Source organism: Tenrec ecaudatus, chromosome 12 (assembly GCF_050624435.1).
Source record: "Tenrec ecaudatus isolate mTenEca1 chromosome 12, mTenEca1.hap1, whole genome shotgun sequence".
Lineage (NCBI taxonomy): Eukaryota > Metazoa > Chordata > Mammalia > Afrosoricida > Tenrecidae > Tenrec > Tenrec ecaudatus.
This window is the reverse complement of record NC_134541.1, coordinates 102,160,316-102,171,885: the sequence shown is the minus strand read 5'-3', so window position 1 is coordinate 102,171,885 and position 11,570 is coordinate 102,160,316. Positions and strand designations below refer to the sequence as shown.

The window sequence follows — 11,570 nt, the reverse complement described above, 5'->3', positions numbered from 1 at the left end:
ATTATATTTAAACTATTAAACTGTAAGCGAATTATATGTCAATAAAATTGTTATAATTTTTAAAAGATTTGGGGAATGATATTATGGGGTTAAATATGTTTTACATGTGAGAAGGACATGAATTTAGGGGGCAAAGGGTGTCACTGACTGTATCTTCCCCCAAATGTAGCAACTTTGCTAGACTGCCATTATTCATATTACATAATCAGCTTCCTTTTGTGATCTGGTGTAATTCTTCCATGGATTGTAACCCAAAACTCTGTGATGTTAATGAGGCAGGATTAGAAGCAGCTGTGTTCTTGAGGAAGGTGCCCTGGTAGGTCACCAGTTGGGTGAGCAGTGTGAAACCACCAACAGCTCCACAGGAGAAAAATGAGACTCTAGACACCCATAAAATTTGCAACTTTGGCCACCCACAGGGGTAGTTGACTTTATGACAATGTTTTGTCTGTCTGTTTTATACTGTGGAGGCTAGAGAGAATTTACAGAATCAGGTTGTATCATGAGTCGATATCATTTTTTTCCATCATTTTATTGGGGGCTTGTTCAACTCTTATCACAATCCATCCATTGTGTCAAGCACATTGGTACATTTGTTGCCATCATCATTCTCAAAACATTTTCTTTCTACTTGAGCCTTTGGTATCAGCTCATTTTCCCCTCCCTCGCTCATCTTCCCTTCCTCACTACCCCTTGATAATTTATAAATTATTATTATTATTTCATGTCTTACACTGACTGATGTCTCCTGAGGGGTTTATCAGTGCTGGATTCCCTGTATTTCCAGCTCTTATCTGTACCAGTGTACATCCTCTGGTTTATGCAGATTTGTAAGGTAGAATTTGGATCATGATAGTGGGGGTTGAGGGGGGAGGAAGAAATAAAGAACTAGAGGAAAGTTGTATGTTTCATCAGTGCTATACTGCATCCTAACTGGCTCATCTCCTCCCCGTGACCCTTCTGTAAGAGGATGTCCAGTTGCTTTCAGATGGGCTTTGGGTCCCCACTCTGCACTGCCCCTCATTCACAATGATAGGATTTTTGTTCTTTGATGCCTGGAACCTGATCACAAAGGCTGGTGTGCTTCTTCCATGTGGGTTTTGTTGCTTCTCAGCTAGATGGGCACTTGTTTACCTTCAAGCCTTTAAGACCCCAGATACTATACGAGATAGTTTATTGTGCCAGCCTGGCCGATAAACACATGTGGGATAATTGAAGGGTGGAGAGATAAATGGCTTGGTGAGCCTCGCCTTTCTTGTCTCTCACTCTTTGATCATTGGACCAGTGTGCGGCTGCCTTGCTTGTTCTGTACCTCAATTTGCAAGCTACATTACCTGTGGGAAACCTAACCTGTGAAATGTGTCACTGTAATTTGAGGCAAGAAGACTTGCCTCGCCAGAGAATTGGAATGTACATCTCTGGAGCTGGGGACTGATGGTTGGTGACCTGCCTTGCTGTTTGCTGCCTGTTCTGGGATAGCCTAGCTCTCTCTACAGAGGCCTATCTGGCAGCCCTCAAGACTTGAAGGACTGCCAGTGTCTCATAACTCTCTCACTGGAGTGAGTTGCACTGAGCCATTTGTACTGCTTTATAATTTAACTGTTCATTTCTTGTGTTATATATCTATCTTTATAAATAAATTAAATATATATAATTATTATCAGCAATCTGGTTTTATCTCTCTAGAGAACCCTGTCTAATACACTATATCTTTTGACAGCCAGGCACCATCAGCTTTCTTCACCTCACTTGCTTACACACCTGCAGTGATCGTGTCGGGAAGGTGAGCACCATGGAATGCTAGTTTAATAGAACAAAGTGTTCTTGCATTGAAGGAGTACTTGAGTGGAGGCCCACTGTCCATCTGCTACCTTAATACCAAACCTATAAATATATGCACATAGATCTATTTCCCCTTTGTCATCTATAAATATATTTACATATGTACATGCCTGTATTTAGACTTCTGTAAATATCTTTGCCTCCCACTTCTTTCCTCTATTTCCTTTTACTTTCCTCTTGCCCCACTATCATGTTCAGCCTTCATTTGGGTTTCCTCTCAGTTACATTGCCCTTGATCAAGCCCATCATTATCTCCTTAAGCTAATGCCTATGAGATAAAAGGGAAGAGAAAAAACAAACAAACAAAAATATAGCCTGCTGAGACTGTGGAGGAGGGAAAGAGAAGAGAGGGAAACAAAAGTAATATAGCTTATCCCTGATCCCTACCATGGGGCTGGTGGGATTTAAACCCTGCCCTGAGGCAGTGGCAAGCCGTGGCTTGATTGAGATAAAGCATTTGGGCCAGCTCCAAATGATCCAGGCTCTGGCTGAAACAGTGGCAGGGCTAAAGTTAGACCCTAGTCGGCGTCCACTGTGCTAAGCCTAAAAAACTAGTAGATCTGTGCTCCTGTGACCCAGCAGTGTGGAATGTCGCTCTTAGAAACTCTCCTGGTCTGAATTCTGTGAAGTCCCTCTGGTAGGTGTTACTCAGTTGCCATCTTGCTGGAAGTTGAGTCAATCTCTTTTGAGAAATTAAGGAGATTAAGCAAGTGAGCTGAGATCGAGGAACCATGATACAAGAGCCAGGAGTGGAGACCATCCTTTGGACCTGAGGTCCCTACCCTGAGAACCTCCTAGGCCCAGGGAGTAGCCTGATGTCATACCAGGCACAAAGAGGCTGACAGGAGATGAGAACCTTTCCCCAGAGCCAACAGAAAGGAAAAGCCTTCTCCCAGAGCTCACACCCTGAATTTGGACTTCTATCAATGTGTTTGTCACAGTCATGGTATGGAATATATCTCAGAGCAGCGCTGAGACAGAAAGAAAAGTAAAAAATATCATTTCCATCATCAAGCTTCCATAGAATGCTTTTAATATAGAGTAAACAGCAGGTTTATAAGGCTAGATCTTATTTATAAGCGTAGATTCAGTTCACAAGGTGTTGAAGGAATCAGGTACCAGGCATCATCAGAACAAAAAGTCATATCATAGCGAATAAAGGGGGCTGTGCGAAGTGGAGACCCAAACCCATTTGTAGGCCACTGGACATCCCCTTACAGAAGGGTCTTGTAGAGGAGGCCAGTCAGGGTGCGATGTAACAACGATGAAACATACGTTCCTCTAGTTCCTAAATGCTTCCTCTACCCCCCACTATCATGATCCCAATTCTACCTTACAAATCTGGCTAGACCAGGGGATGTACACTGGTACAAATAGGAACTGGAAATACAGGGAATCCAGGGCAGATGATGCCTTCAGGACCAGTTGTGGGAGTGGTGATACTGGGAGGGTGGAGGGAGGATGGTATATAAAGGGGGAACCTATCACAAGGATCTACATATAACCTCCTCCCTGGGGGACGGACAACAGAAAAGTGGGTGATGGGAGACTTCGGACAGCGCAAGATATGACAAAATAATAATGTATAAATTATCAAGGGCTCATGAGGGAGGGGGAAGCAAGGAGGGAGGGGAAAAATGAGGAGCTGATGCCAGGGGCCTAAGTAGAGAACAAATATTTTGAGAATGATGAGGGCAACGAATGTACAAACGTGCTTTACACAATTGATTTATGTATAGGTTGTGATAAAAGCTGTCTGTATGAGCCCCTAATAAAATGATTTTTTTAAAGAGTAGATTCAGTATAGTTGAAATGGGATGATTAATCAGGAAAAAGTGAATTTCATTAATCCTGGGAGCATCCGATCCTACATTTTATTCTCCATTCATTTTATACTCCATTTACTATGTTGTGGTGGTTGTGATGAGGGTCTGAATTTATATAACACTCACTAAAATATATAAGTTGATTATTAATTCCCCATAAACCACTAATAAAACATATTGATTAAGCTAAGCTAGGTTTATTAGACATATTGCAGTAAGGAAGAATACCATCTTGACATTTTATCAGAATCTTAAGAGCATCTAAGATGGGGAAATAAGCAAAGGATGTTTGCACGGTTTTTAAGTGGAGCTTGATGATTTCAATGTGGTTTCACACAGTAGGGGATTGTTTGAGAATAGGCAGAGTTTATTACCCAGGAGTTCTGATAGGTGGGCAGAATGGTTCAAAGGTTACGGAGCAAGCTATATTTTTTTCCTAATTCACAGTTTTATCTTCCAGGAGCAAATATTTCTGTGTAGTGCGCAGCTAAGTATTTTATACCTGACCTCTGCATCTAAAAAATTTCATGGAAAATTGTATTAAAAGATAATATAATTTTCCCATAAACTTTTGGAAGCCGCCTCACATAAAGATACTGGTCCCTGCATAGTTTAATTCAGAGATAGAAATTATGTTGACTTCCATTCCCATATGTAACCACTTTATGCTATTTAAGCCCCTACCTTCCTCTAACTCTGTCCTTACCCCTTGAAAGTATGAGATGATATTTGAATTTCAAACAAAGTGGGTTTAAATCCAGGCAAACTGTCAACACCACATTTAGCTAACTAAATGCTAAGTAGAAAATTAGTTGAAAGGCCTGATTTCTCTATTTTTGCAATCAGGACATAGACTCCCACACAACCATTTTTAAAAATTGCTTTATGTTCAGAAAAACCAGTTTTATCCACCAAAGTTTAGTACTTTTTTTTTTTTACAGTTACACTGTAAAAGGCTCTGACATTGACAGATTCCAAAGAAAATGAGGCAAGATATGAAACTTAGAATACTACTCATTGAACATATGGCTAGACATTTTATTTAAAGGAGAAGACAAGGAATTCAGAAGGGCTATGATTAGAAAGGGACTTCAAATACGGCTCCCCAGAGCAAGTAGCTTTCCCAAGACCCTGAATGTTTAAGATAATGGTTCTTGGCATTTTGAAAAATGACCACAGTGTAGAAAATCAATAAACATGAAAACTGTGTTATGTACATGTTTTTTTGTTGTTGAGAAACAGACAGGGATGCAGTAATGGGTTATGTGTTACTTTGTCATTTCACTTTATAAGATATACACTGATCCATGAGCCAGCCAGTCAAGACGGTGACAACCTGAGGGGGGTGAAAATCAGCCTCTCTTTGGAAATATCCTGAGAAGTTCTTCCCTCTCCGCCCTATGCCATTCCATTTTTCATGCAACAACAAGAGCCATTTTGACGACGTAAGTCCTATCATTGGCACAGCGCAGCATCATTGCATACCCTGGACCCTGGCCATTGCCAGTTTTTAATTTTTTTTCTGGCAAAGAAAATTTATTACGTGTTCACCATCAAACTTATGATCTAGGCCTTTCCTTCTTGCCTTTGTATAAGGCCAAGAGGGACACATTGGCTACTTTGACAACCTTAAAGCGGACTCCAGGAATGTCACCGACACCATGACCTTTGCGACCAAATCCAGCCACCAGAACTTCATCGTTTTCCTCGATAAAATTCAAGCACCCACCGTTGGACATGAAGGCTGTGATTTTCTTGCCATTCTTGATCAGCTGGTCACCGACACACTTGCGAATGGCGGGATTTGGCTGTTTGCTTTCCGCTCCCACTTTTTCCAGCACAATTCCTTTTGCATGGGAAGCACCTCCAAAGGGGTTGGCTTCCAGAGCCATGCCCAAATGGGCCTTTTTGTACGGTTTATTGTGCCATTTCTGGTCCTGTCGGTGGCTGCGGAGCTTCCTAGCAGTACAAAGACCTCGACATTTGCCTGGGCCCACAGGAGAAGCCTCCGTTCCTCTGAACCTTCTCAGCAAAAGGCAGGAGGAATAGAAGCACCTATTGACACCCTTTCCCAAAAGAGGCCCCAGGAAAGTGCATCCAAACTGGGTCGCCGGCCTGGTGCACCTGGGGTTGGCGAGGCATCAGCATGGGCTGCAATCCCATGTTGGCAGTGCCACAACTCCCAGCGAAAGAACAACTATTGCCATTCTTATGTAACACCAGTCTCCCTTGAGCCAGCCTCTCCTCATTGAAAGGCCTTTTATATCTTGGCACAATTTATCTCATTGCTAGATACTTTATTTTTTGCCCCAGGCCTATACGCTCAACACTCCACTAGAAGCCCTGGACAATGAACCTCAAGTAAGCTACCTTAGTTGGCAATACTCCATGGATATTGCAATAAACACAAAAGGAGGTGCCATATATGCTCATGAATAAGCCATGTTTTTCAGCACATTTTCTTATGCAGTTTTTGAGGTAAAATTAGGTGCCTCGGCTGATATTCAGGTTGGCTTATATTCGAGTACATACGGTAGGTATACCTGACCTCTGGATTCCCTATAGCCCAAGGCGAGAGTCAGATAGACTTCCATGCTCCTTCCTTTGTTACCCATGCTGACACACACCATTCCTCCCATGCCACTCTAAATCTCTACTGTGTCTGATAACTCCTGGCTATAGACACACAGAACTCACAGACAATACCCACAATTAAGGAGGTTTATTAGGGAAGTCAATAGGTTACCAGAAGTCAGGATCGGTGAGCAATAAGGATACAGTCATTGGTCTCCTCAGTCAGCAGCCAACTCTCTCTCTGGATCTGTTTCTGCCTCCATGGGCCAGGAAGCCAACCTACTTGTAACTCTATCCCACAGTTCCATAGTCTAGGGCCAGAGGAGGAGAAGACACCTCATAGTCTCAGCGCTGCTTCTCTGAGGCTCTGTGCCACAGTCCACGGTGCATCTGGTCTCAGTGGGCTCTGCCACTTCAGAGATCTTGAACATGCTCTTCCAAAGTCATCAAGCGTGCTCTTTTCTCTATGGCTACTTCGAAGATGCAGATTAAGGACTACAGCTCAACATAAAGAAAACAAAATTTCCCACAACTGGATCAAAAAGCAACATCCTAATAAACAAAAGACTGGAGGTGTCAAGGAATTCATATTATGTGGATCCACAATTCCCGCTCATAGAAGAGGCAGCCAATGTGCTGAACAAGACCGCTGTAGAGTATTAAAGGGAAAATATGTCACTTTGAGGATTAGGGGACAACTGGCCCAAGTTATATTTCCAGTCACTTCACATGCCAACAAAAGCTAGACAATGAACAAGGAAGATCAAAGAAATGAGGTCCTTGAGTTTTGGTGTTATTGAAGAATATTGAGTAGCCTGCCACACAAAAAATATATGAATGTCTGAGAAGAGAGACAGCAGTAAACTCAGAATGCTCCTTGAAAGCAAGGACAGCGAGACTGGTCATGTACTTTGGGCCAGTGATTTATATCAGTTCAACCAGTTTGCTCCAATAAGGCAAGACCAATACCCAATTTTTGTTGAGTATGGTGAACTGGATGTTAAAATGGCACTTGTAATCAGGGTTTTCTCCTAAGTGAGTGGCTGGGCAGCCACAAATGTAGAAATCACAAATTTATGCTCCTTACCATTTTGTGATATTCATCTGAGCAACAGTGTATTTTAAGAGCCACTGTAATGTTCACTCCATCCATAGATATAAAAAAATTCGATGGAACTATGCCTGTAATATTTATTTATTCATTTCATAAAGGTCGTTATACTTTGGACGAAATTATTTCCTTGCATTTGGTGCTTCAGTTAACAAACATACAGCATAAGGAGAAAAAGTGCCAAACAACCAGAGGGTGACATGCTGCCATTCATTTCAGCTTGTGTTACATCCCAAATTCCCCAGATATAATGAGTGAATTATGCGATTCCAAAAGTGTTCAAAGAGCTAAAAATGTTGTCAGAATGATTGCAGTAAGTTCAGCAAAAGCAGAAGGGAGTTTTTCACAGATGAACATTAAATGTTCAGAGAAAAGAAGTTATCTAACTGTTTCTAATACATCAAACACAATAACTATTGTCTAATTCAGTGGTTCTCAACCTTCCCAATGCCATGACCCTTTAATACAGCTCATGTTGTGGTGACCCCCAACCATAAAATAATTTTCATTGTTACTTCATAACTGTAATTTTGCTACTGTTATGAATCGTCATGTAAAAATCTGATATGCAGGACGTATTTTCATTGTTACAAATTGAACATAATTAAAGCATAGTTATTAATCACAAAAACAATATGTAATTATATATTGTGAAATATTTCTTTCTACCGGTACTCATATGTGGGCATATCTGCATGTGGGCAGACCCACCTGGAGATGGATAGAGGAGCAGTGTCTCAGTTCTTAAGACCATTGGAAATATGTTTTCCGATGGTTTTGGTTGACACTTGTGAAAGGGTCGTTTGACACCCAAAGGAGTTGAGACCCACAGGTTGAGATCCGCTGGTCTGATTGGCTTACCTCTAAAGGAATGGGATCCTTTTCTTACACTGAAAAGATGGTTAAGGCTAAATTACACAGCCAATAATTCTCAGATAAAAGAAAAAATACTGCAACTGAGGATATCAATCAAGATGCAATATTGAAATACCTTAAATAACAGCTTTATTTTTTCAATTATTATTTAATATTTTAAAATCATTTTATTAGGGGCTCATACAACTCTTTTTACATACATCATTTGTATCCAGCATACTCGTACATATGTTGCCATCATGATTCTCAAAACACCTGCTTTCTACTTGAGTCCTTGGTATCAGCTCCTCATTTTTCCCCTCCCTCCCCACTCCTCCCTTCCCCTGAACCCTTTATAATTTATAAATAATTATTATTTTATCATATATTGCAACATCTTCCTCACTCAGTTCTCCCCTGTCTGTCCGCCAGGGAGGAGGTTACATGGAGACCTTGTCATCTGTTTCTCCTTTCTCCCTCACCCTCCCTCCACCTTCCGGATATCGCCACTTTCAACACTGTTCCTGAAGGGCTCATCTGTCCTGGATTCCCCGTATTTCCAGTTCCTATCCGTGCCAGTGTACATCTTCCGGTCCAGCCGGTTATGTTAGCTAGAATTGGGATCATGATAGTAGGGGGAAGAAGCGTTCAAGAACGAGAGGAAAATTGTAGGTTTCATTGTTGCTACACTGCACTCTGACTGGTTCGTCACCTCCCGACAGCCCTTCTGCAAGGGGATGTCCAATTTCCCCCAGATGGGCCCTGGGTCCCCACTCTGCACTCCCCTTCAATCACAATGCTATTATTATTTTTGTCTTTGAAGCCTGATACCTGATCCCTTTGATGCCTTGTCATATCACAGGCTGGTGTGTATTTTCCATGTGGGCTTTGTTGTGTTTCAATTAGATGGCCCCTTGTGTATCTTCCAGCCTATGGGACCCCAGATTCTATATATTTTCACAACTGGACACCATCAGCATTATTCACTGCACTTACCTGTGCACCTGCTTTTTCTTCAGCGTTCTCATCGGGGCAAGCTGCTGTGCTTCTTCCTTGTGGGCTTTGTTGTTTCTTAGCTAGATGGCCGCCTGATTGTCTTCAAGCCTTTAAGACTCCAGATGCTATATCATTGGATAACTGGGCACCATCAGCTTTGGTTGCAACTTTTGCTTATGCACCCACTTTGTCCTCAGCGATCAAGTTGGGACAGCCTGGTGTGCTTCTTCCATGTGGGTTTTGTTGTCTCTCAGCTAGATGGCTGCTTGTTTATCTTCAGGTATTTAAGACTTCAGGTGCTATATCTTTTGGGAGCTGAGCACTATCAGCTTTCTTCACCACATTTGCTTTTGCACCCACTGTCTTCAGCGAGTTCAGGTGCTATAACTTTTGGCAGCCGGCCACCATCAGCTTTCTTCACCACATTTCCCTATGCACCCATCGCCTAAATACTCAACCCTGCACTGAGGCCAATACTTTCTATCAGACTGCAGTGTGCACAGCTGCAAACAGCCCCTAAGGGGAACTAAAGGTGACTGCAGTACAAGGCGAGGCCAAGGCCAGAGGGAATCCCCAGCAGGACAAAAGTGAAACACAGCCCTGCAAGACAGTTGGCTAAAGGCAACAAGCTGAAACACCAACCTCCCAAAGAGAGAGTCGAGGGCTCTGAGACACTGGGAAAATGGCACCAATTTCCAACAAATTGACCAAAAAACAGCAAGTTGCTTCCACAGTTTCAACAAGAGAAGAGAAACAAAATCCAAGGCCAGAGGACCACCTGGACCTAACAGCAGTCATAGAAAAGGCAGAGGTTGACCTCCCACAGAAAGAAATCTTCAGAATGCTGCTTGGAGCCATACAGGATAGAAGGGAAGCATTACAGAAAAAAGGATGAAATGATAGAGGAAATAAAGGCCCTGCACCAAAAAGAAATACAGGAGTTAAAGGGCGAGATAACAAAAACTAATAGCAAACTCACAGACATTGCCTGGAGAATGGAGAAGGCAGAGAACTGCACCAGTGAGCTAGAGGAGTTGCAAGCAGAAATTAATAAACGTGAGGGAAAAGTCTAAAAAGTCCATCAGAGAAGCTGAAGAAAACCTCAGAGCTTTGTCTGATGCTATGAGAAGGAACAACATCAGAATTATCGGCCTGCTGGAGGCATGCACATCAAGGACACCAGCATCCAAAATAGTGATGGAATGCTTGGAGGAAAACTTCCCTAACTTAATGAATGAAAACCAGGCAACTATCCAGGACTGAAAGAATGCCAGCTAGACTGAATCCCCAGAAGAAGTCACTAGGACATATAATTGTTAAAATATACAACTTTGAGGAAAAGGAGAAAATTTTGACAACAGTTAGGGGAAAACGGGCAACCACATATAAAGGCAAGCAGATAAGAATATGTTCAGACCTGTCAGCAGGCACCATGAAGAAGAGGAGACAGTGGAGCAGCATATTCCGAAAATTGCAAGAAAATAACGCAAACCCAAGAATACTCTATCTGGCCAAATTTTCTATAAAAATTGAGGGAGAAGTGAGTCTTCCCGGAGAAGGAAAGTTTTAAATAATATGCTAAAAGGAACCCAGCACTACAAAAGATCCTCACTGACCCAGTATAGACAGAAGAACAACACTCACCAAGCACATACAAGAGACTGCCACACAGAACACTACACCCAGAGACCTTCAAAGGGAAAACAACCCCCAAGGTAGAACTGGCTCAACGATGGAAAGAAGGCAAGAATAAACCACAAACACACATATACACAACCGGAAGGGAGGTAGGAAAACACCCAACATAAGAGAGATAAAATGACATCACAGGGTCCATGGATAGATGTAATAGCCCTGAATATTAATGGTTTGAACTCCAGCTCTAAGAGACAGAGGCTAATAGACTGGCTTGGAAAACACAAACCCTCAATTTGCTGCCTGCAGTAGACACATGTCAACATTACAGATAAAAACAGCCTGTGAATCAAAGGATAGAGACAATATCAGGCAACCTTTAATTGAAAAAAAAGCACAGGTTGTAATCCTAATCTCAGATAAAATTGACCTCAAAGCACAAACCATAAAAAGAGATAAGGATGGATACTATATAATGCTCAAGGGAGCATTGCATAAAGAACCAATAGGCATTCTAAACATTTACTCACCAAACAAGCATCCAGCAGAATATGTCAAGCAAACACTGCAAAGGATAAAGAAAGAAATCACAGCCTCAACAATTATAGTAGGTGACTTCAATACACCACCCTCTGAGAAAGATAGATCACTCGGAAAGAAACTCCACAAGGAGACTAAAATCTAAACACTATAATTAGACAACTTGACCTGATAGATATCTACAGAGCTCT

The 11,570-nt window shown here is 42.0% G+C and overlaps 1 protein-coding gene across 1 annotated transcript; it reads right to left on the bottom strand.

Annotated features, from left to right (window-relative positions):
- Nucleotides 1-5,225: 5,225 nt before the first annotated feature.
- Nucleotides 5,226-9,236, bottom strand: LOC142422778 (small ribosomal subunit protein uS12-like). The gene is made up of 2 exons (XM_075528026.1): nucleotides 9,205-9,236; nucleotides 5,226-5,690 (listed from the first exon to the last, which is right to left on the bottom strand). Exons 1-2 carry the CDS (start codon nucleotides 9,234-9,236, stop codon nucleotides 5,228-5,230), a joined length of 495 nt encoding a protein of 164 aa, XP_075384141.1. The 3' UTR covers nucleotides 5,226-5,227.
- Between the last annotated feature and the right edge of the window lie 2,334 nt (nucleotides 9,237-11,570).